The sequence below is a fragment of the Syngnathus typhle genome, linkage group LG8, assembly GCF_033458585.1.
Source record: "Syngnathus typhle isolate RoL2023-S1 ecotype Sweden linkage group LG8, RoL_Styp_1.0, whole genome shotgun sequence".
In the NCBI taxonomy this organism is placed as follows: Eukaryota; Metazoa; Chordata; class Actinopteri; order Syngnathiformes; family Syngnathidae; genus Syngnathus; species Syngnathus typhle.
The window spans coordinates 15,663,812-15,684,342 of record NC_083745.1 but is presented as its reverse complement, the minus strand read 5'-3'; the positions used below and the strand labels follow the sequence as shown (position 1 = coordinate 15,684,342).

Below are 20,531 nucleotides of genomic sequence, written 5' to 3'. Positions count from 1 at the left end.
ATGTTCACGGAGGTAGCTGGAAAACCTGTGTGTCTTCTGTGTGGAGAAAGTGTGGCGGTACTGAAAGAGTATAATCTGAGACGACATTATGAAACGAAACACGCGGACAAAAACAAGAATATGGACATGGAACAAAGGCTACAAAAGGCAGAGGAATTAAAACGAGAGTTTTTACTCAGTTCAAGTTTAAAAGTTAAAGTTTAATATTTGTTTTCACTGCATGTTACTTCTCCTTAAACAAAGTGTTGTTTTTGATTAATAGATTTTTGCACTTTATTTTATTGTATTTCAATCCAATTATATTTTAAAAATATTTCAGTTGAGTGGATGATAGAAAATTGCTATTATTGTTTTTTTTCTTTGAAGTAAATTTAGCCCACTTTTGCTAAAATAGAAAATATAGGCTACTGATGGTGCCTTGAATACCGGTTTCTTTCATTTAATGTTCATGTTATGGGGATTTTTATATAAAGGAAATTTGTCTTTTGTGTCTGTTGAAAATTAAAGATTACTGACAGAGCCATAAGAAAATATTGCTTTATTTATCTGATCATATTGGAATATATTTGTTAGGTTTTCAGTAGGTTCAATTAGGTTCACTAGACTATATGCGTCATTTAAAAATTTTTCAATGAACATTCGAACAGTCCGGCCCTCGGCTTGTAGCTAAATTTTTTATTTGGCCCTCCGTCCATTTGACTTTGACACCCCTGTGCTAACCAGTCCCGGTACACTTTAATATTTTTCAAATATTTGAAAAATATGAATGGTAACGAAAATAAATCAAGCAATATCTCAAGGTGAAGATAAATTGAGTACAATAATCCCTCGTTTCGCTGGATTTAGGTTCCAAAAAGAAGCCGTGATAGTTGAAATCTGTGAAGTAGAAAACTTTATTTTTTTACCATTATTACACAAGTATAACATTGAAACCAAAGGGCAAAACTTGTTTTTCAGGCCCAAGCATTTATTTAATAAAGAGTAGTAAACAATTTCTTCCAGATTAAAACTAATATTTTACTGTAGTTATCATTGATACGTACTATATAATTCGCCTCTGCGGCCTGACTCCGCTCTGTAGTGTCTTTTTCATCTGAAGCCATAACACAATGCACTGTGAAAAAAATCCATGAAGCAGTGAGGCTGTGAAAGGTGAACCGTGATATAGCGAGGGATGACTATTGCCGATTTGCTCTCATGGGCCATAAAATGAGGTGGCGGCCGTATCTGGCCCCAGGGCCTTGAGTTGACACCCGTGTTCTAGCATTTTGGACCAATTGAAATCATTTCATTTTCAACATTTAACAGATGCCAGCTTGAGCTGTGCGCATTGAACGTTACTCACTTTGCACAACCTCATGCAGAGTGATGACCGCTTAGCTCTCCGTCCCAGACTTTCAGCTGAGCGCTCAGCGCTCCCAAGCCGTTGACCGTGGCACGTGGGTTTGCGCCCCAGGCGCGGCGGACTGTTGGTCATCGGAACAATGGCGCTCAAACTCCCCCCATGACAATTGTGGGCAATAAGACTTTAACCAATGAGCAAAAAGTGTGTATAAAATCTAACTTTTTAATGCAAAACGCTTTCACACTTAGTTGTTGTTCAGCCATGAGGCGAGTTCAAGGAATCCAGTGTGAAAAACCAACAGATCATGTCACACCTTCACTTCCTGTTTGTCTTTTAACGTTGCCAACCGTGTTTGCAAATTGGAGCGACACTGTGTGGTCTTGTGACTTGGAAGCCTGAGTAGAGAAAAGATCAAAAAGGGGAAAACAGCTGCAGCTCAACCATCAAAAGTGAGGAGGGACCACAGAGGTGAAGCAGTCTTTCTATCCATCGTCTTCAAGCTCCCAAGAGATCCAGCCACATCTGCCGCTGCTGGGTTCAGTTGGAGAATCGGACCTTTTGAATGTCTGAGATGAGCGACCTGGCCAGGTAGATGCCAACCATCTGATGGATAGCACACGATCATTACACGTAATAATGAATACCACTTTTGTCACATTCAACTGATTTCCAGGACTTGTGCTTGACCTGGCTGGATGTCACTATTTTTACTCGCGACCTCAAGTTATAGTTTATAAAAAAATATATATAGTGCAGCATAAATCAAGCACAAATGTGTAAAATATGACACATTCTGGTAATGTAAACAGTCAATTACTGTCCTACTTTAATGCATTCCACCAGGCAACGCATTTTGGGAACCAAAAAGCTAAGTTGTTTTTTCAACCAATATCTTCCCAGGTGACGCTCACTTCTGGCGGGGAACAGCGAGCAGGCCTCCCTACTAGGGGTGTAACAATACATCGATACACATCGATTAATCGATATAATGCTCTACGATTTATTGGCATCGATGCTAAACGTAAACATCGATTTATATCGCCGTGTTTGACCTCGGACATTAGACGCGACTTTATTTTGAAATCCAGTTCATTGTAGCTTGCTTCCTCTTTCCGGGAGCAGTGCGCAGGGTTGTGTTGTGAGCAGAGCAGGCACGTGAAAGGGGAGTCGACAACTAGTACGCGGCTCCTGGGCTGGTGATATGGCTAGTGTCCAAAAAGACGAAGAAATTTGCTCCCCTTTAGGCTTCAAGTCATTCGTTTGGAAGCACTTTGGATTCCAAAGAAAATATGGCTCAACGGACATGACACGTGCAGTTTGTAAATCCTGCCATGCGGTGATCAAATATTCAGGGAGCACAAATCTCGCCGCATATTTAAAGAAAAAACACGACATCAAACTTCAGTGTTAAAATAAGCACTTTGTATACTGCAATACTCTTGTAATTTCCTAAATAGAGTTTGCAGTATCTTGTTGATTTTGCGTATGAATTGTTATAAATCAGGATATTGTTCTATATTTTTTATTTAAAAAAAAAAAAATCAATCGTAGAGCACTATATCGCGATATATAGTGAATGAATCGCAGCAGGCTTTAAGATATCGGCAAATATCCAAAACCCGCGATTTAGAGAGTTAGAGAGTCAGCTTTATTGTCAATTCCTTCATGCCAAGACACACAAAGAAATCGAAATTACGTTTCCCCTATCCCACGGTGACGAGACACAGCACACGATTAACATACAAGTAAACAACGGGGGAGAGAGTTCAGGACCCCAACAGGTCACGGATGTAGACGCGCATTACACCTCCTCGTACAATGGCCCGGTCCGCCCGATAGCACGCTAGCCGCTCCAGATGCACAGCAGTTACGCACTGACCGGTTCGTAAATCTCAGCAGGCATGTTGATGCCCAGCGATCGAACGTCCGCCAGAAGAAAGGAAGGCACGGCCGGGCGAGCTGGGTTGGCCGCCAGCCTGGCCCGGACGCCCCCGCTCTCGCCCCTCTTCAGCCTCCTCGCACACCACTTCAGGACGGAGCAGACCGAGCGCCTTTAATGTCCCCGCTTCAAAGTCCAGATCGCCACAAAACTCGCTTTCGCCGATGTCGAGCAGAACCAGCCCGCTGTACTTGTAGCACAACCCGGTATGACGAGACGAACACACAAAACTGCCGGACAAACCCACATTAAACGACAAAACAAAACACCGTTCGGGACAGAGAGAGGCCGCTGCGTGTGCACGCGCCGCCGTCTTACTTTACACCCCTACTCCCTACCAATAGTCAAACTCCTCATACAAATCGACAGTGTTAGAAAGGTTCCTATGTTGACGTTGAAAATCAATGTATATTTTTGGGTCGAATGTTGTGTTGGAAAGTTACGTCACCACACCTTAAGTCTCGCGTGAGTTATATCACTTTATCGCGATGGCTGCAGCCCGCGCGCAGTGGAACGTTATAGACAGCGGGAGTTAAAGTGGCTGGCATCGACTGAGCGTGTTGCTGTGATCGTGTGCGTATTTGCCAAACAGTGAGTATACAGGACTGTCTCCGAAAATTTCAATATCGGGATAAAGTTCTTTAGTTTCTGTAATGTAATTGAAAAAACAAATGTCATACATTCGGGATTCATTAAAAATCAATTGAAATATTGCAAGCCTTTTATTATTTTAATATTGCTGATTATGGCATATAGCTTAAGAAAACTCAAATATCCTATCTCAAAATATTACATATACTAGTAGGGTATTCAACTAATCACTTGAATAGTCTAACTCTGAACACCTGCAAAGGTTTCCTGAGCCTTAAAAAACACCCAGCTTGGTTCAGTAAACTAGATCACAAGCATGGGGAAGACTGCTGATCTGACTGCTGTGCAGAGGACCATCATTGACACCCTCCATCAGGAGGGTAAAACTCAAAAAGAAATTTCTCAAAGAGCAAGCTGTTCACAGAGTGCAGTTTCAAAGCACTTCCACAAAAAGTCTGTTGGAAGGGGGAAATGTGGCAGGAAACGCTGCACAACCAAGAGAGATGACCGCACCCTTAACAGCATTGTGAAGAAGAGTCGCTTCTAGAATTTGGGGGAGCTTCAGAGACAGTGGACTGAAGCTGGGGTCCAGGTATCAAAAGCCACTGTTCACAGACGTGTCCGGGAAACGGGCTACAATAGCCGTCAAGCCAGTTCTGAACTCAAGACAGCGGAAGAAGTGTCTGACTTGGGCTATGGAAAAGAAGCACTGGACAGTTGCAGAGTGGTCCAAAGTCCTCTTTTCAGACGAAAGCAAGTTTTGTATTTCATTTGGAAGTCAAGGCGCCAGTCTGGAGAAAGGCTGGAGAGGAATAAAATCCAAGTTGCTTGAAATACAGTGTGAAGTTCCCACAGTCAGCGATGGTTTGGGGAGCCATGGCAGCTGCTGGTGTTGGTAGCTGGTAGAGGACCCGAGCTTGGAGTGGGAGACCACCCGCGGAGGGTGAGAGGGGAATATTATATATAACGACTTTATTTTGAAATCCAGTTCATTGTTGCTTGCTTCCTCTTTCCGGGAGCAGTGGCGCGGCGACGTGTTGTGTTGTGAGCAGAGCAGGCACGTGAAAGGGGAGTCGACACCTAGTACGCAGAGTTTGCAGTACCTTGTTGATTTTGCGTATGAATTATTATAAATCAGGATATTGTTCTATATTTTTTATTTTAAAAAAAATATCGATCGTAGAGCACTATATCGCGATATATCGTGAATGAATCGCAGCAGGCTTTAAAATATCGGCAAATATCGTATCCTAGTTCTTTGTATCGATATTATATCGTATCGTGACAAAACCCGCGATTTACACCCCTAATATATATATATATAACTATATATATATATATATATCTATCTATCTATATATATATATATATATATATATATATATATATATATATATATATATATATATATATATATATAACTATATATAACTATATATATATATAACTATATATATATATATATATAACTATATATAACTATATATATATAACTATATATAACTATATATATATATAACTATATATATATATAACTATATATATATAACTATATATATATATAACTATATATATATAACTATATAACTATATATATATATATATATAACTATATATATATATATAACTATATCTATATATATATATAACTATATATATATATATATATATAACTATATATATATATATATACACACTATATAACTATATATATATATATATATACTATATAACTATATATATAACTAAATATTAGGGGTGTAACGATACATCGATACACATCGATTAATCGATATAATGCTCTACGATTTATTGGCATCGATGCTAAAGGTAAACATCGATTTATATCGCCGTGTTTGACCTCGGACATTAGACGCGACTTTATTTTGAAATCCAGTTCATTGTTGCTTGCTTTTTCTTTCCGGGAGCAGTGCGCCCGGCGTTGTTGTGTTGTGAGCAGAGCACGCATGTGAAAGGGGAGGCGACAACTAGTACGCGGCTCCTGGGCTGGTGCTATGGCTAGTGTCCAAAAAGACGAGGAAATCACCTCCCCTTTAGGCTTCAAGTCATTCGTTTGGAAGCACTTTGGATTCCAAAGAAAAGATGGCTCAACGGACAAGACACGTGCAGTTTGTAAATCCTGCCGTGCGGTGATCAAATATTCAGGGAGCCGCACATTTAAAGAAAAAACACGACATCAAAGTTCAGTGTTAAAGTAAGCAATTTGTATACTACAATACCCTTGTAATTTCCTAAATAAAGAGTTTGCAGTACCTTGTTGATTTTGCGTATGAATTGTTATAAATCAGGATATTGTTCTATATTTCTTGTTTAAAAAAAAAAAAATCGATCGTAGAGCACTATATCGCGATATATCGTGAATGAATCGCAGCAGTCTTTAAGATATCGGCAAATATCGTATCGTAGTTCTTTATATCGATATTATATCGTATCGTGACAAAACGCGCGATTTACACCCCTACTAAATATATATATATATTGTATTTTCCGCCCTATAAGGCGCACCTAAAAACCTAAATTTTTATCAAAAGTCAACAGTGCGCCTTATAGTATGGTGCGCCTTATATATGGATCAAGTGATGAATTTGTTGATCCATACTGGTAGTACACAGTGCTCTGCCAAAATGTTTTAGTACGTTTTAGTACGACTAGTAAATTACAAGGTCTCATCGCTTCCCGACATTACGGCAACTGTAGTCAGGGGTCGTCACCGAATAGCTGTTGTACCCGCGAGGCTATTTCATTTCATAATAGGCTGCTCCGTTAATGTTTCGAGTAAATTTACGGATTGATATGGAAGGGAAACATAGGTAAGCAGTACCAATGTGTTAGATCGAACTTTAGTCAGTTCCGATCATTTTATAGGAGATCGTTTGAGAAACGCGATTGTTTACACTTTGCTGAGGCTCATGGGAGATTGCGAGCTGAGGCTCATGGGAATTTGCGGATGGCTAATGCTATAACGATAGCTGCTATACCAGGGGTGTCCAAACTACGGCCCGCGGGCCGCACGTTTTTATTGACCCGCAGCAAATTATGAAAACATAATTGAATATGGCCCGCACAAGAAGCTTGAGCTCAACTCTGTTGCACTTCTCAGGTTCAACACTAGATGGAGCCCGCCACACAAATGAAATCAAGCGAAGAAAAACTTTTACCGCGAGTCTCCAGAAATGGCTGCACCGAAGAAACGCAAAATAGCAAGTGAGTGTCGAATATTTCAAACACGTTGGGAAAATGAGTATTTCTTCAAAGAAATCAACAGAAAGTGTGTCTGTTTGATTTGTAATGAAGATGTTGCTGTGATGAAAGAGTATAATGTCCGCGCATTTACTCCCGGGAGCCGTGTCAGAAAGCTCGGTGCACACTCACAAGTGCGTGTGCGTACTCAGTAGTAAGTAGTAATTTCATCTATCAGTGCCGAATTTCGAGTGTCAGCTGTGACGTCAATATTCTCGTAACAGCATTCTTGTAATTTGCGTGCTGAGTTTTCAGATACAGTTTTACGCTAATGCCACCCACAAACCTTCCCCTGGAATCCTTCCATTAAAATGAGTGGCCCTAAGAAAAGAAAGGTGCACACTGAGTGCCGAATGTTAAAAAAGAGTGGACAATTTGGCTCGACCTACGTGTGTGAGAAGACGCTCAGCCACATGAACGTCAACAAAGCCCGTCACAGATCTAGGTTAACGGACCGACACCTCGGCTCTATCCTATAAATTACCACAACATATTTTACTCCAGACTATGAGGCACTAGCAAAAAAGGGAAACCAACAACACTATTGATTTCTTTATTACTTTAGTATTTAGATGTATTCTTTCACTGATTCTTCAAAATGATTAATTTGGTCAGAATGTTTGTCGTTGGATGTGATTTCGCCTCATTAGATAAACATATTTCATAAATCTGACCTGTAGGCGCTGAAGTGATGGAAAATGTTATTCATCATAACTGTCATATTTAATAAGAATCACTGATAGTAGTTTTTCGGTGAAATATTTTTTTAATGCTGTTAATAAATGCATTTGTTTTCAAAAAGCTTTTTTTAATATCCATGCTTTAGTATCTACTAAAAAGTAAAAACCTTGACCTTTACATGTCATTTATATTACTTGACACAAACACTACATCCATCTGCTCCTGGATCGGCCCCCCGGTCAAAATTTAGAACCCAATTCGGTCCGCAAGTCGAAAAGTTTGGCCACCCTTGTGCTATATGCACCAGGCTATTTCATGTCAAAATGGGCTGCTCTGTTAATGTTTCGAGTAAATCTACTGATCGATATGGAAGGGAAACATAGGTAAATAGTACCAATGCGTTAGATCGAACTTTAGTCAGTTCCGATCATTTTATATGAGATCGTTTGAGAAACGAGATTGTTTACACTTTGCTGAGGCTCATGGGAGATTGCGAGCTGAGGCTCATGGGAATTTGCGGATGGCTAATGCTATAACTATAGCTGCTATACGCACCAGGCTATTTCATGTCAAAAAAGGCTGCTCCGTTAATGTTTCCAGTAAATCTACGGATCGATATTGAACGGAAACATAGGTAAGTAGTACCAATGCGTTGGATCGAACTTTAGTCAGTTCCGATCATTTTATAGGAGATCTTTTGAGGAACGCGATTGTTTACAGAGGCCTCGTTGGTTATTGGCTAGTGGGTGCATACCGCAACCCTAGTCAACCTGTTTGTTGCAGTATATTGCGCTGTCATGTTAAAGCAAATTAATAAATGCAACAATATTAATTTGCTTTGAAAATACCTGAGTAATAAAATAAAATGGATGGATGGATGAATGATGATCACAATTAAGTATAAAGTCTCTTTTGTAATATATACTCCTTGTAGCCTGTACCCAAAAAGAGGAGTTTCTTTGCATCGAGGTTTATGCAAAGAGCTCACGTAATTATATTGTTGCGATTTGGTGAAGTGAATGAGTGTTCTGTCTGTACGACTGGTCTTTGAATGCACCCCGCTTCAATGGCAGAACGCGGATGGCATCAAATGAGAATAATCCTTATTAAAAATTAGAATTGACTGACGCAAACGTGAGTTCTTCATGTTTTTATTAAAAACAACATAGTGCTGACGCCGTACAACATGGGTTTTTTTGTGTTTAGATAAATGTCTGAGCTATAATGGTGTAATTAATGATTAAAACTTGAAAGTATCTGTTTATTGTATTCGTTCATATGTTTAATAAAGATAAAGCGTTCACAAAACTGTTGTAATTATTTAGATTTTGATCTAAATTAGCCTAGAATAAAGACTAAGCAGTCACATGAATTAACAGAGAAAATGGACAGCCGGACTCGGACTCATGGCCAAGAGGCCGGACTCGATGCAAAAATCCGACCGAGTCCACAGCCCTGATTATATTGTTGTTTATGTGATAGTTATTTGATATATACTTTATATATCGTTATATGGGTGTGTGGAATATGTAGAATATTTAGACGTCAGCGGCACGGCACATACGCGGCATCGCTTCCATAAAGGATGAATTGGAGTGACACAGATGGTTTTATAGACGTGTTATTTATGTAATAGTTATTTGAATAACTCTGAATGTTTTCCGTTCTCACCTCTTCGTTTGTGTTTATGTCACATTAGCATACCTATCTTTTAGCCTGTTGTTGCTCGTTCATGTCTGTTCTTGGTGTTGGATTTTGTCGAATTAATTTCCCCCAAAATGCGACTTGTACTCCGGAGCGACTTGTGTTTTTTTTCACGTTTTGTGCATTTTATGGCTAATGCGACCGATATTCCAGAGCGACTTTTAGTCCGAAAAATACGGTAAATGAGATCTCTGGGAATTTTGTTCGCCAGATATCATTTAGATTGAATTTATCAATGAATGCCTCCATTCTCAAATTTGTTTGAACACGCTAGGGTTACGTTCCAAAATGAACCCTTGATAGGTGAAATCCGTGAAGTAGAAACCCTTATTTTCTTACCATTATTATACAGGTATAACATTGAAATCAAAGGACAAAACTGGTTTTCCGGGCCAAGCATTTGTTTCACAAAGAGAAGTAAACATTTTCTTCTAGAAAACTACAGTAAAATAATCAGTTTTTTCATCAGTACGTATTATATAGTGCGCCTCTGCGGCCTGACTCCGCTCTGTAGTGTCTTTTTCATTTGAAGCCATAACACAATGCACTGTAAAAAAACTCAATGCACCAGCGAGGCCGTGAGAGGTTAACCATGATATAGCGAGGGATTACTAATATAATAATACTAATAAGTAATATTATTACTAATAATATTAGAGTATTTTCTGCGCCATTAGGCGCACTGGATTATAAATCAAAGTCAAAGTCTGCTTTATTGTCAATCCCTTCACATGTCAAGATACACAAAGAAACCGAAATTACATTTCCTCTATCCCACGGTGACGAGACATAGTACACGATAGACATACAAGTAGACGACACAAAATAAAAACAAGAAGGCACAAACAATAAATAAATAATGAGTGATGAATAAATAATAAATAAACAAATAACACAATAAACTAGAATTTTGCAATTTCTGGAGAAATTGCGTGTGAAGGCGAAATGTATGAATAACTTCTTCGGGGAATGCTGCCGAACGATGTTGAAACGTGTTGAATTACTTGAGAAATGTAGAATATTTGGAGAATTTGTGGTGAATTTCAAAATAAAAGATGTGAAGTTTTTGGTAAGTGGGAAGTTGTGGAATAGGTAGAAAAATGATGAACAGTTGAAAGTTGGAATGGGTTGAATCGGTTGAAAAATGTAGGAATGAGAAGGGAAAAAGGAAATATTGGAGAATTGAGTGTGAATTTCAAAATAAAAGATGTGAAGTTTTTGGTAAGTTGTGGAATAGGTAGAAAAATGATGAACAGTTGAAAGTTGGAATGGGTTGAATCGGTTGAAAAATGTAGAAATGAGAAGGGAAAAATGAAATATTGGAGAATTGGGTGTGAATTTCAAAATAAAAGATGTGAAGTTTTTGGTAAGTTGTGGAATAGGTAGAAAAATGATGAACAGTTGAAAGTTGGAATGGGTTGAATCGGTTGAAAAATGTAGAAATGAGAAGGGAAAAAGGAATTGGGTGTGAATTTCAAAATAAAAGATGTGAAGTTTTTGGTAAGTGGGAAGTTGTGGAATAGGTAGAAAAATGATGAACAGTTGAAAGTTGGAATGGGTTGAATCGGTTGAAAAATGTAGAAATGAGAAGGGAAAAAGGAATTGGGTGTGAATTTCAAAATAAAAGATGTGAAGGTTTTGGGAAGTTGTGGAATAGGTCGAAAAATGACGAACAGTTGAAAGTTGGAATGGGTTGAATCGGTTGAAAAATGTAGAAATGAGAAGGGAAAAGGGAATTGGGTGTGAATTTCAAAATAAAAGATGTGAAGTTTTTGGTAAGTGGGAAGTTGTGGAATAGGTAGAAAAATGATGAACAGTTGAAAGTTGGAATGGGTTGAATCGGTTGAAAAATGTAGAAATGAGAAGGGAAAAGGGAATTGAGTGTGAATTTCAAAATAAAAGATGTGAAGTTTTTGGTAAGTGGGAAGTTGTGGAATAGGTAGAAAAATGATGAACAGTTGAAAGTTGGAATGGGTTGAATCGGTTGAAAAATGTAGAAATGAGAAGGGAAAAGGGAATTGAGTGTGAATTTCAAAATAAAAGATGTGAAGTTTTTGGTAAGTGGGAAGTTGTGGAATAGGTAGAAAAATGATGAACAGTTGAAAGTTGGAATGGGTTGAATCGGTTGAAAAATGTAGAAATGAGAAGGGAAAAGGGAATTGGGTGTGAATTTCAAAATAAAAGATGTTAAGTTTTTGGTAAGTGGGAAGTTGTGGAATAGGTAGAAAAATGATGAACAGTTGAAAGTTGGAATGGGTTGAATCGGTTGAAAAATGTAGAAATGAGAAGGGAAAAAGGAATTGGGTGTGAATTTCAAAATAAAAGATGTGAAGGTTTTGGGAAGTTGTGGAATAGGTAGAAAAATGATGAACAGTTGAAAGTTGGAATGGGTTGAATCGGTTGAAAAATGTAGAAATTAGAGTACAAAAACGGAATTTGAGAGAATTTTGGTTGAATTTCAAAATAAAAGATGTGAAGTTTTTGGTAAGTGGGAAGTTGTGGAATAGGTAGAAAAATGATGAACAGTTGAAAGTTGGAATGGGTTGAATCGGTTGAAAAATGTAGAAATGAGAAGGGAAAAATGAAATATTGGAGAATTGGGTGTGAATTTCAAAATAAAAGATGTGAAGTTTTTGGTAAGTTGTGGAATAGGTAGAAAAATGATGAACAGTTGAAAGTTGGAATGGGTTGAATCGGTTGAAAAATGTAGAAATGAGAAGGGAAAAATGAAATATTGGAGAATTGGGTGTGAATTTCAAAATAAAAGATGTGAAGTTTTTGGTAAGTTGTGGAATAGGTAGAAAAATGATGAACAGTTGAAAGTTGGAATGGGTTGAATCGGTTGAAAAATGTAGAAATGAGAAGGGAAAAGGGAATTGGGTGTGAATTTCAAAATAAAAGATGTGAAGCTTTTGGTAAGTGGGAAGTTGTGGAATCGGTAGAAAAATAATGAACAGTTGAAAGTTGGAATGGGTTGAATCGGTTGAAAAATGTAGAAATTAGAGTAGAAAAACGAAATTTTAGAGAATTTTGGTTGAATTTCAAAATAAAAGATGTGAAGTTTTTGGTAAGTGGGACGTTGTGGAATAGGTAGGCAAAAGATGAACAGTTGAAAGTTGGAACGAGTTGAATCGGTTGAAAAATGTAGAAGTTAGAGGTGAAAAACGAAATTTTGTGAAAATTTGTCGGAATTTTTAACGTGAAAACGTGAAATTTTCGAATTTGGGAATTTTGGGAATGTCGAGAATCCTTCCGAATGTGATTAGAATGTGCTGAATGATGTGAATTTCAAATTGGAACGACGTAAATGTGAAATGTCGAATGTGCCATTAAGAATGAATGGGGAAAAATTTGTCGGAATTTGGGGAATTTTGCGGAATCGGAAAATTTTCGGAATGAGAAAAATACAAGCCACCCTTTCCTGAATATTTGGAATACGTGAAAAGTGGAATGGAGTGAATCGGATGAATTTTGTGAAAGAAGAAGCGGGACAAAAAAGTGAGGAGAATAAAATATAATAAAAAAAATAATAACTAGAATTTTGCAATTTCTGGAGAAATTGCGTGTGAAGGCGAAATGTATGAATAACTTTTTCGGGGAATGCTGCCGAACGATGTTGAAACGTGTTGAATTACTTGAGAAATGTAGAATATTTGGAGAATTTGTGGTGAATTTCAAAATTGAAAGTTTGGAATATTCGGTAAGTGGGAAGTTGTGGAATAGGTAGGCAAAAGATGAACAGTTGAAAGTTGGAATGGGTTGAATCGGTAGAAAAATGTAGAAGTTAGAGTAGAAAAACGAAATTTTGGAGAATTTGGTTGAATTTTAAATTTGGAATTGTTGGTAAGTGGGAAGTTGTGGAATAGGTAGGCAAAAGATGAACAGTTGAAAGTTGGAACGGGTTGAATCAGTTAAAAAATGTAGAAGTTAGAGCAAATGTTGAATCCCCATAGAGAATGAATGGGAAAAAAAAAAAAGCAATTGCGCCAAAATCTTTCTAAATTTGGAACAAAACCAAAAAAAACGGCCTCAGGAGGTTCACTTTTGGGGTAAAAATGTTGAAACGGGTTAAATCGGACAAAAAACGAAGACGTTAGCGCAAATGTAGCTATTTGGGGCACTTAGTGTTGAAATAAGGTCACTTCCGGCTTGATTCGGGTCATTTCCGGTCTAATTTGGGTCACTTCCGGTTTATTTGGGTCACTTCCGGTTTAAAACAGGTCACTTCCGGTTTAGCTGAGGTCACTTCCGGTTTATTTGGGGTCATTTCCGGTCTAAAAAGGTCACTTCCGGTTCATTTGGGGTCACTTCCGGTTTGATTTGGGGTCACTTCTGGTTTACCAGAGGTCACTTCCGGTCTATTTGGGGTCACTTCCGGTCTATTTGGGGTCACTTCCGGTTTATTTGGGTCACTTCCGGTTTAAAACAGGTCACTTCCGGTTTAGCTGAGGTCACTTCCGGTTTATTTGGGGTCATTTCCGGTCTAAAAAGGTAACTTCCGGTTCATTTTGGGTCACTTCCGGTTTGATTTGGGGTCACTTCCGGTTTACCAGAGGTCACTTCCGGTCTATTTGGGGTCACTTCCGGTCTATTTGGGGTCACTTCCGGTTTATTTGGGTCACTTCCGGTTTAATTTGGGTCACTTCCGGTTCGTCTGAGGTCACTTCCGGTTTATTAGGGGTCATTCCCGGTCTAAAAAGGTCACTTCCGGTACATTTGGGGTCACTTCCGGTTTGATTTGGGGTCACTTCCGGTTTACCAGAGGTCACTTCCGGTCTATTAAGGGTCACTTCCGGTCTATTTGGGGTCACTTCCGGTTTATTTGGGTCACTTCCGGTTTAATTTGGGTCACTTCCGGTTCGTCTGAGGTCACTTCCGGTTTATTAGGGGTCATTTCCGGTCTAAAAAGGTCACTTCCGGTACATTTGGGGTCACTTCCGGTTTGATTTGGGGTCACTTCCGGTTTACCTGAGGTCACTTCCGGTCTATTTGGGGTCACTTTCGGTTTGATTTGGGGCACTTCCGGTTCATTCTGGGTTCATTGGTGGCACTTCAGGGTCATCCAAGATGGCCGCCACACTTGAATTGGGGGTCAAGGGTTGAATTGTGTAAGCATAGTGGAAGTGGGGGTGAATGGGAGTGAATGTGGGAAGCATAGTGGAAGTGGGGGTGAATGGGAGTGAATGTGGTAAGCATAAGGTGAATAAGGGGAATAAATGTGGAATGGGTTGAATCGGTCGAAAAATGTAGAAATTAGAGTAGAAAAACGAAATTTTAGAGAATTTTGGTTGAATTTCAAATTTGAGAATTTGGAATTTTTGGTAAGTGGGAAGTTGTGGAAGAGGTAGGCAAAAGATGAACAGTTGAAAGTTGGAACGGGTTGAATCGGTTGAAAAATGTAGAAATTAGAGTGGAATAACGGAATTTGAGAGAATTTTGGTTGAATTCCAAATTTGAAAATTTGGAATTTTTGGTAAGTGGGAAGTTGTGGAATAGGTAGGCAAAAGATGAACAGTTGAAAGTTGGAATGGGTTGAATCGGTTGAAAAATGTAGAAGTTAGAGGTGAAAAACGAAATTTTGTGAAATGTCGAATGTACCATTAAGAATGGATGGGGAAAAATTTGTCGGAATTTTGGGAATTTTGCGGAATCGGAAAATTTTCGGAATGAGAAAAATACAAGCCACCCTTTCCTGAATATTTGGAATACGTGAAAAGTGGAATGGAGTGAATCGGATGAATTTTGTGAAAGAAGAAGCGGGACAAAAAAGTGAGGAGAATAAAATATAATAATAACTAGAATTTTGCAATTTCTGGAGAAATTGCGTGTGAAGGCGAAATGTATGAATAACTTTTTCGGGGAATGCTGCCGAACGATGTTGAAACGTGTTGAATTACTTGAGAAATGTAGAATATTTGGAGAATTTGTGGTGAATTTCAAAATTGAAAGTTTGGAATATTTGGTAAGTGGGAAGTTGTGGAATAGGTAGGCAGAAGATGAACAGCTGAAAGTTGGAATGGGTTGAATCGGTTGAAAAATGTAGAAATTAGAGTAGAAAAACGAAATTTTGGAGAATTTGGTTGAATTTCGAATTTGGAATTTTTGGTAAGTGGGAAGTTGTGGAATAGGCAGGCAAAAGATGTACAGTTGAAAGTTGGAACGGGTTGAATCAGTTGAAAAATATAGAAGTTAGAGCAAATGTTGAATCCCCATAGAGAATGAATGGGAAAATAAAAAAAGCAATTGCGCCAAAATCTTTCTAAATTTGGAAAAAAAACAAAAAACGGCCTCAAGAGGTTCACTTTTGGGGTAAAAATGTTGAAACGGGTTAAATCGGACAAAAAACGAAAAAGTTAGCAATTGTAGCTATTTGGGGCACTTAGTGTTGAAATAAGGTCACTTCCGGTTTGATTCGGGTCATTTCCGGTCTAATTTGGGTCACTTCCGGTTTATTTGGGTCACTTCCGGTTTAAAACAGGTCACTTCCGGTTTAGCTGAGGTCACTTCTGGTTTATTTGGGGTCACTTCCGGTCTAAAAAGGTCACTTCCGGTTCATTTGTGGTCACTTCCGGTTTGATTTGGGGTCACTTCCGGTTTACCAGAGGTCACTTCCGGTCTATTTGGGGTCACTTCCGGTCTATTTGGGGTCACTTCCGGTTTATTTGGGTCACTTCCGGTTTAATTTGGGTCACTTCCGGTTCGTCTGAGGTCACTTCCGGTTTATTAGGGGTCATTTCCGGTCTAAAAAGGTCACTTCCGGTACATTTGGGGTCACTTCCGGTTTGATTTGGGGTCACTTCCGGTTTACCAGAGGTCACTTCCGGTCTATTTGGGGTCACTTCCGGTCTATTTGGGGTCACTTCCGGTTTATTTGGTTCACTTCCGGTTTAATTTGGGTCACTTCCGGTTCGTCTGAGGTCACTTCCGGTTTATCAGGGGTCATTTCCGGTCTAAAAGGGTCACTTCCGGTACATTTGGGGTCACTTCCGGTTTGATTTGGGGTCACTTCCGGTTTACCCGAGGTCACTTCCGGTCTATTTGGGGTCACTTTCGGTTTGATTTGGGGCACTTCCGGTTCATTTTGGGTTCATTGGGGGCACTTGAGGGTCAATCCAAGATGGCCGCCACACTGGAATTGGGGGTCAAGGGTTGAATGTGTAAGCGTAGTGGAAGTGGGGGTGAATGGGAGTGAATGTGGGAAGCATAAGGTGTAAGCGTAGTGGAAGTGGGGGTGAATGGGAGTGAATGTGGGAAGCATAAGGTGAATGCATTTGGAATGGTTTGAATCGGTCGAAAAATGTAGAAATTAGAGTAGAAAAACGAAATTTTAGAGAATTTTGGTTGAATTTCAAATTTGAGAATTTGGAATTTTTGGTAAGTGGGAAGTTGTGGAATAGGTAGGCAAAAGATGAACAGTTGAAAGTTGGAACGGGTTGAATCGGTTGAAAAATGTAGAAATTAGAGTGGAATAACAGAATTTGAGAGAATTTTGGTTGAATTTCAAATTTGAAAATTTGGAATTTTTGGTAAGTGGGAAGTTGTGGAATAGGTAGGCAAAAGATGAACAGTTGAAAGTTGGAATGGGTTGAATCGGTTGAAAAATGTAGAAGTTAGAGGTGAAAAACGAAATTTTGTGAAATGTCGAATGTGCCATTAAGAATGGATGGGGAAAAATTTGTCGGAATTTTGGGAATTTTGCGGAATCGGAAAATTTTCGGAATGAGAAAAATACAAGCCACCCTTTCCTGAATATTTGGAATACGTGAAAAGTGGAATGGAGTGAATCGGATGAATTATGTGAAAGATGAAACGGGACAAAAAAGTGAGGAGAATAAAATATAATAATAATAATAACTAGAATTTTGCAATTTCTGGAGAAATTGCGTGTGAAGGCGAAATGTATGAATAACTTTTTCGGGGAATGCTGCCGAACGATGTTGAAACGTGTTGAATTACTTGAGAAATGTAGAATATTTGGAGAATTTGTGGTGAATTTCAAAATTGAAAGTTTGGAATATTTGGTAAGTGGGAAGTTGTGGAATAGGTAGGCAAAAGATGAACAGTTGAAAGTTGGAATGGGTTGAATCGGTTGAAAAATGTAGAAATTAGAGTAGAAAAACGAAATTTTGGAGAAATTGGTTGAATTTCGAATTTTTGGTAAGTGGGAAGTTGTGGAATAGGTAGGCAAAAGATGTACAGTTGAAAGTTGGAACGGGTTGAATCAGTTAAAAAATGTAGAAGTTAGAGCAAATGTTGAATCCCCATAGAGAATGAATGGGAAAATAAAAAAAAGCAATTGCGCCAAAATCTTTCTAAATTTGGAACAAAACAAAAAAAAACAGCCTCAGGAGGTTCACTTTTGGGGTAAAAATGTTGAAACGGGTTAAATCGGACAAAAAACGAAGACATTAGAGCAAATGTAGCTATTTGGGGCACTTAGTGTTGAAATAAGGTCCTTTCCGGCTTGATTCGGGTCATTTCCGGTCTAATTTGGGCCACTTCCGGTTTATTTGGGACACTTCCGGTTTAATACAGGTCACTTCCGGTTTAGCTGAGGTCACTTCCGGTTTATTTGGGGTCACTTCCGGTCTAAAAAGGTCACTTCCGGTTCATTTGGGGTCACTTCCGGTTTGATTTGGGGTCACTTCCGGTTTACCAGAGGTCACTTCCGGTCTATTTGGGGTCACTTCCGGTTTATTTGGGTCACTTCCGGTTTAATTTGGGTCACTTCCGGTTCGTCTGAGGTCACTTCCGGTTTATTAGGGGTCATTTCCGGTCTAAAAAGGTCACTTCCGGTACATTTGGGGTCACTTCCGGTTTGATTTGGGGTCACTTCCGGTTTACCTGAGGTCACTTCCGGTCTATTTGGGGTCACTTTCGGTTTGATTTGGGCCACTTCCGGTTCATTCTGGGTTCATTGGTGGCACTTCAGGGTCATCCAAGATGGCCGCCACACTGGAATTGGGGGTCAAGGGTTGAATTGTGTAAGCATAGTGGAAGTGGGGGTGAATGGGAGTGAATGTGGGAAGAATAAGGTGAATTAAGTGAATAAATTTGGAATGGGTTGAATCGGTTGAAAAATGTAGAAATGAGAAGGGAAAAAGGAATTGGGTGTGAATTTCAAAATAAAAGATGTGAAGTTTTTGGTAAGTGGGAAGTTGTGGAATAGGTAGAAAAATGATGAACAGTTGAAAGTTGGAATGGGTTGAATCGGTTGAAAAATGTAGAAATGAGAAGGGAAAAAGGAATTGGGTGTGAATTTCAAAATAAAAGATGTGAAGTTTTTGGTAAGTGGGAAGTTGTGGAATAGGTAGAAAAATGATGAACAGTTGAAAGTTGGAATGGGTTGAATCGGTTGAAAAATGTAGAAATGAGAAGGAGAAACGGAAATATTGGAGAATTGGGTGTGAATTTCAAAATAAAAGATGTGAAGTTTTTGGTAAGTGGGAAGTTGTGGAATAGGTAGAAAAATGATGAACAGTTGAAAGTTGGAATGGGTTGAATCGGTTGAAAAATGTAGAAATGAGAAGGGAAAAGGAATTGGGTGTGAATTTCAAAATAAAAGATGTGAAGCTTTTGGTAAGTGGGAAGTTGTGGAATCAGTAGAAAAATAATGAACAGTTGAAAGTTGGAATGGGTTGAATCGGTTGAAAAATGTAGAAATTAGAGTAGAAAAACGAAATTTTAGAGAATTTTGGTTGAATTTCAAAATAAAAGATGTGAAGTTTTTGGTAAGTGGGACGTTGTGGAATAGGTAGGCAAAAGATGAACAGTTGAAAGTTGGAACGAGTTGAATCGGTTGAAAAATGTAGAAGTTAGAGGTGAAAAACGAAATTTTGTGAAAATTTGTCGGAATTTTTAACGTGAAAACGTGAAATTTTCGAATTTGGGAATTTTGGGAATGTCGAGAATCCTTCCGAATGTGATTAGAATGTGCTGAATGATGTGAATTTCAAATTGGAACGACGTAAATGTGAAATGTCGAATGTGCCATTAAGAATGAATGGGGAAAAATTTGTCGGAATTTTGGGAATTTTGCGGAATCGGAAAATTTTCGGAACGAGCAAAATACAAGCGCTCGTCGCGTGAATATTTGGAATACGTGAAAAGTGGAATGGAGTGAATCGGATGAATTATGTGGAAGATGAAACGTGTCAAAAAAGTGTGGAGAAACGTAGAGAATAATAATAATAATAATAATAGAGAATGGTGTAGAATAACATATGTGTGAAGGCCTTCGCCTTCACACAATAAAGTGAATGGAGTAGAATAACATATGTGTGAAGGCCTTCGCCTTCACACAACTAGAATTTTGCAATTTCTGGAGAAATTGCGTGTGAAGGCGAAATGTATGAATAACTTCTTCGGGGAATGCTGCCGAACGATGTTGAAACGTGTTGAATTACTTGAGAAATGTAGAATATTTGGAGAATTTGTGGCGAATTTCAAAATAAAAGATGTGAAGTTTTTGGTAAGTGGGAAGTTGTGGAATAGGTCGAAAAATGATGAACAGTTGAAAGTTGGAATGGGTTGAATCGATTGAAAAATGTAGAAATGAGAAGGGAAAAAGGAATTGGGTGTGAATTTCAAAATAAAAGATGTGAAGGTTTTGGGAAGTTGTGGAATAGGTCGAAAAATGATGAACAGTTGAAAGTTGGAATGGGTTGAATCGGTTGAAAAATGTAGAAATGACAAGGGAAAAGGGAATTGGGTGTGAATTTCAAAATAAAAGATGTGAAGTTTTTGGTAAGTGGGAAGTTGTGGAATAGGTAGAAAAATGATGAACAGTTGAAAGTTGGAATGGGTTGAATCGGTTGAAAAATGTAGAAATGAGAAGGGAAAAGGGAATTGGGTGTGAATTTCAAAATAAAAGATGTGAAGTTTTTGGTAAGTGGGAAGTTGTGGAATAGGTAGAAAAATGATGAACAGTTGAAAGTTGGAATGGGTTGAATCGGTTGAAAAATGTAGAAATGAGAAGGGAAAAGGGAATTGAGTGTGAATTTCAAAATA

The 20,531-nt window shown here is 38.6% G+C and overlaps 1 protein-coding gene across 3 annotated transcripts in view; it reads right to left on the bottom strand.

Annotated features, from left to right (window-relative positions):
* tspan14 (tetraspanin 14) overlaps positions 1–20,531 on the bottom strand; it is a 139,113-nt gene that overhangs the window by 18,913 nt on the left and 99,669 nt on the right. For 2 of the 3 annotated variants that reach the window (XM_061285869.1, XM_061285870.1), the window contains one exon: positions 876–1,948. The exons of the other annotated variant lie outside the window; for it this stretch is intronic. In XM_061285869.1, coding sequence (XP_061141853.1) covers positions 1,883–1,948 — 66 coding nt within the window. In that variant the 3' untranslated portion in view covers positions 876–1,882. Of the gene's footprint in view, positions 1–875; positions 1,949–20,531 lie in introns of those variants that run through there. 3 annotated transcript variants of the gene reach the window in all.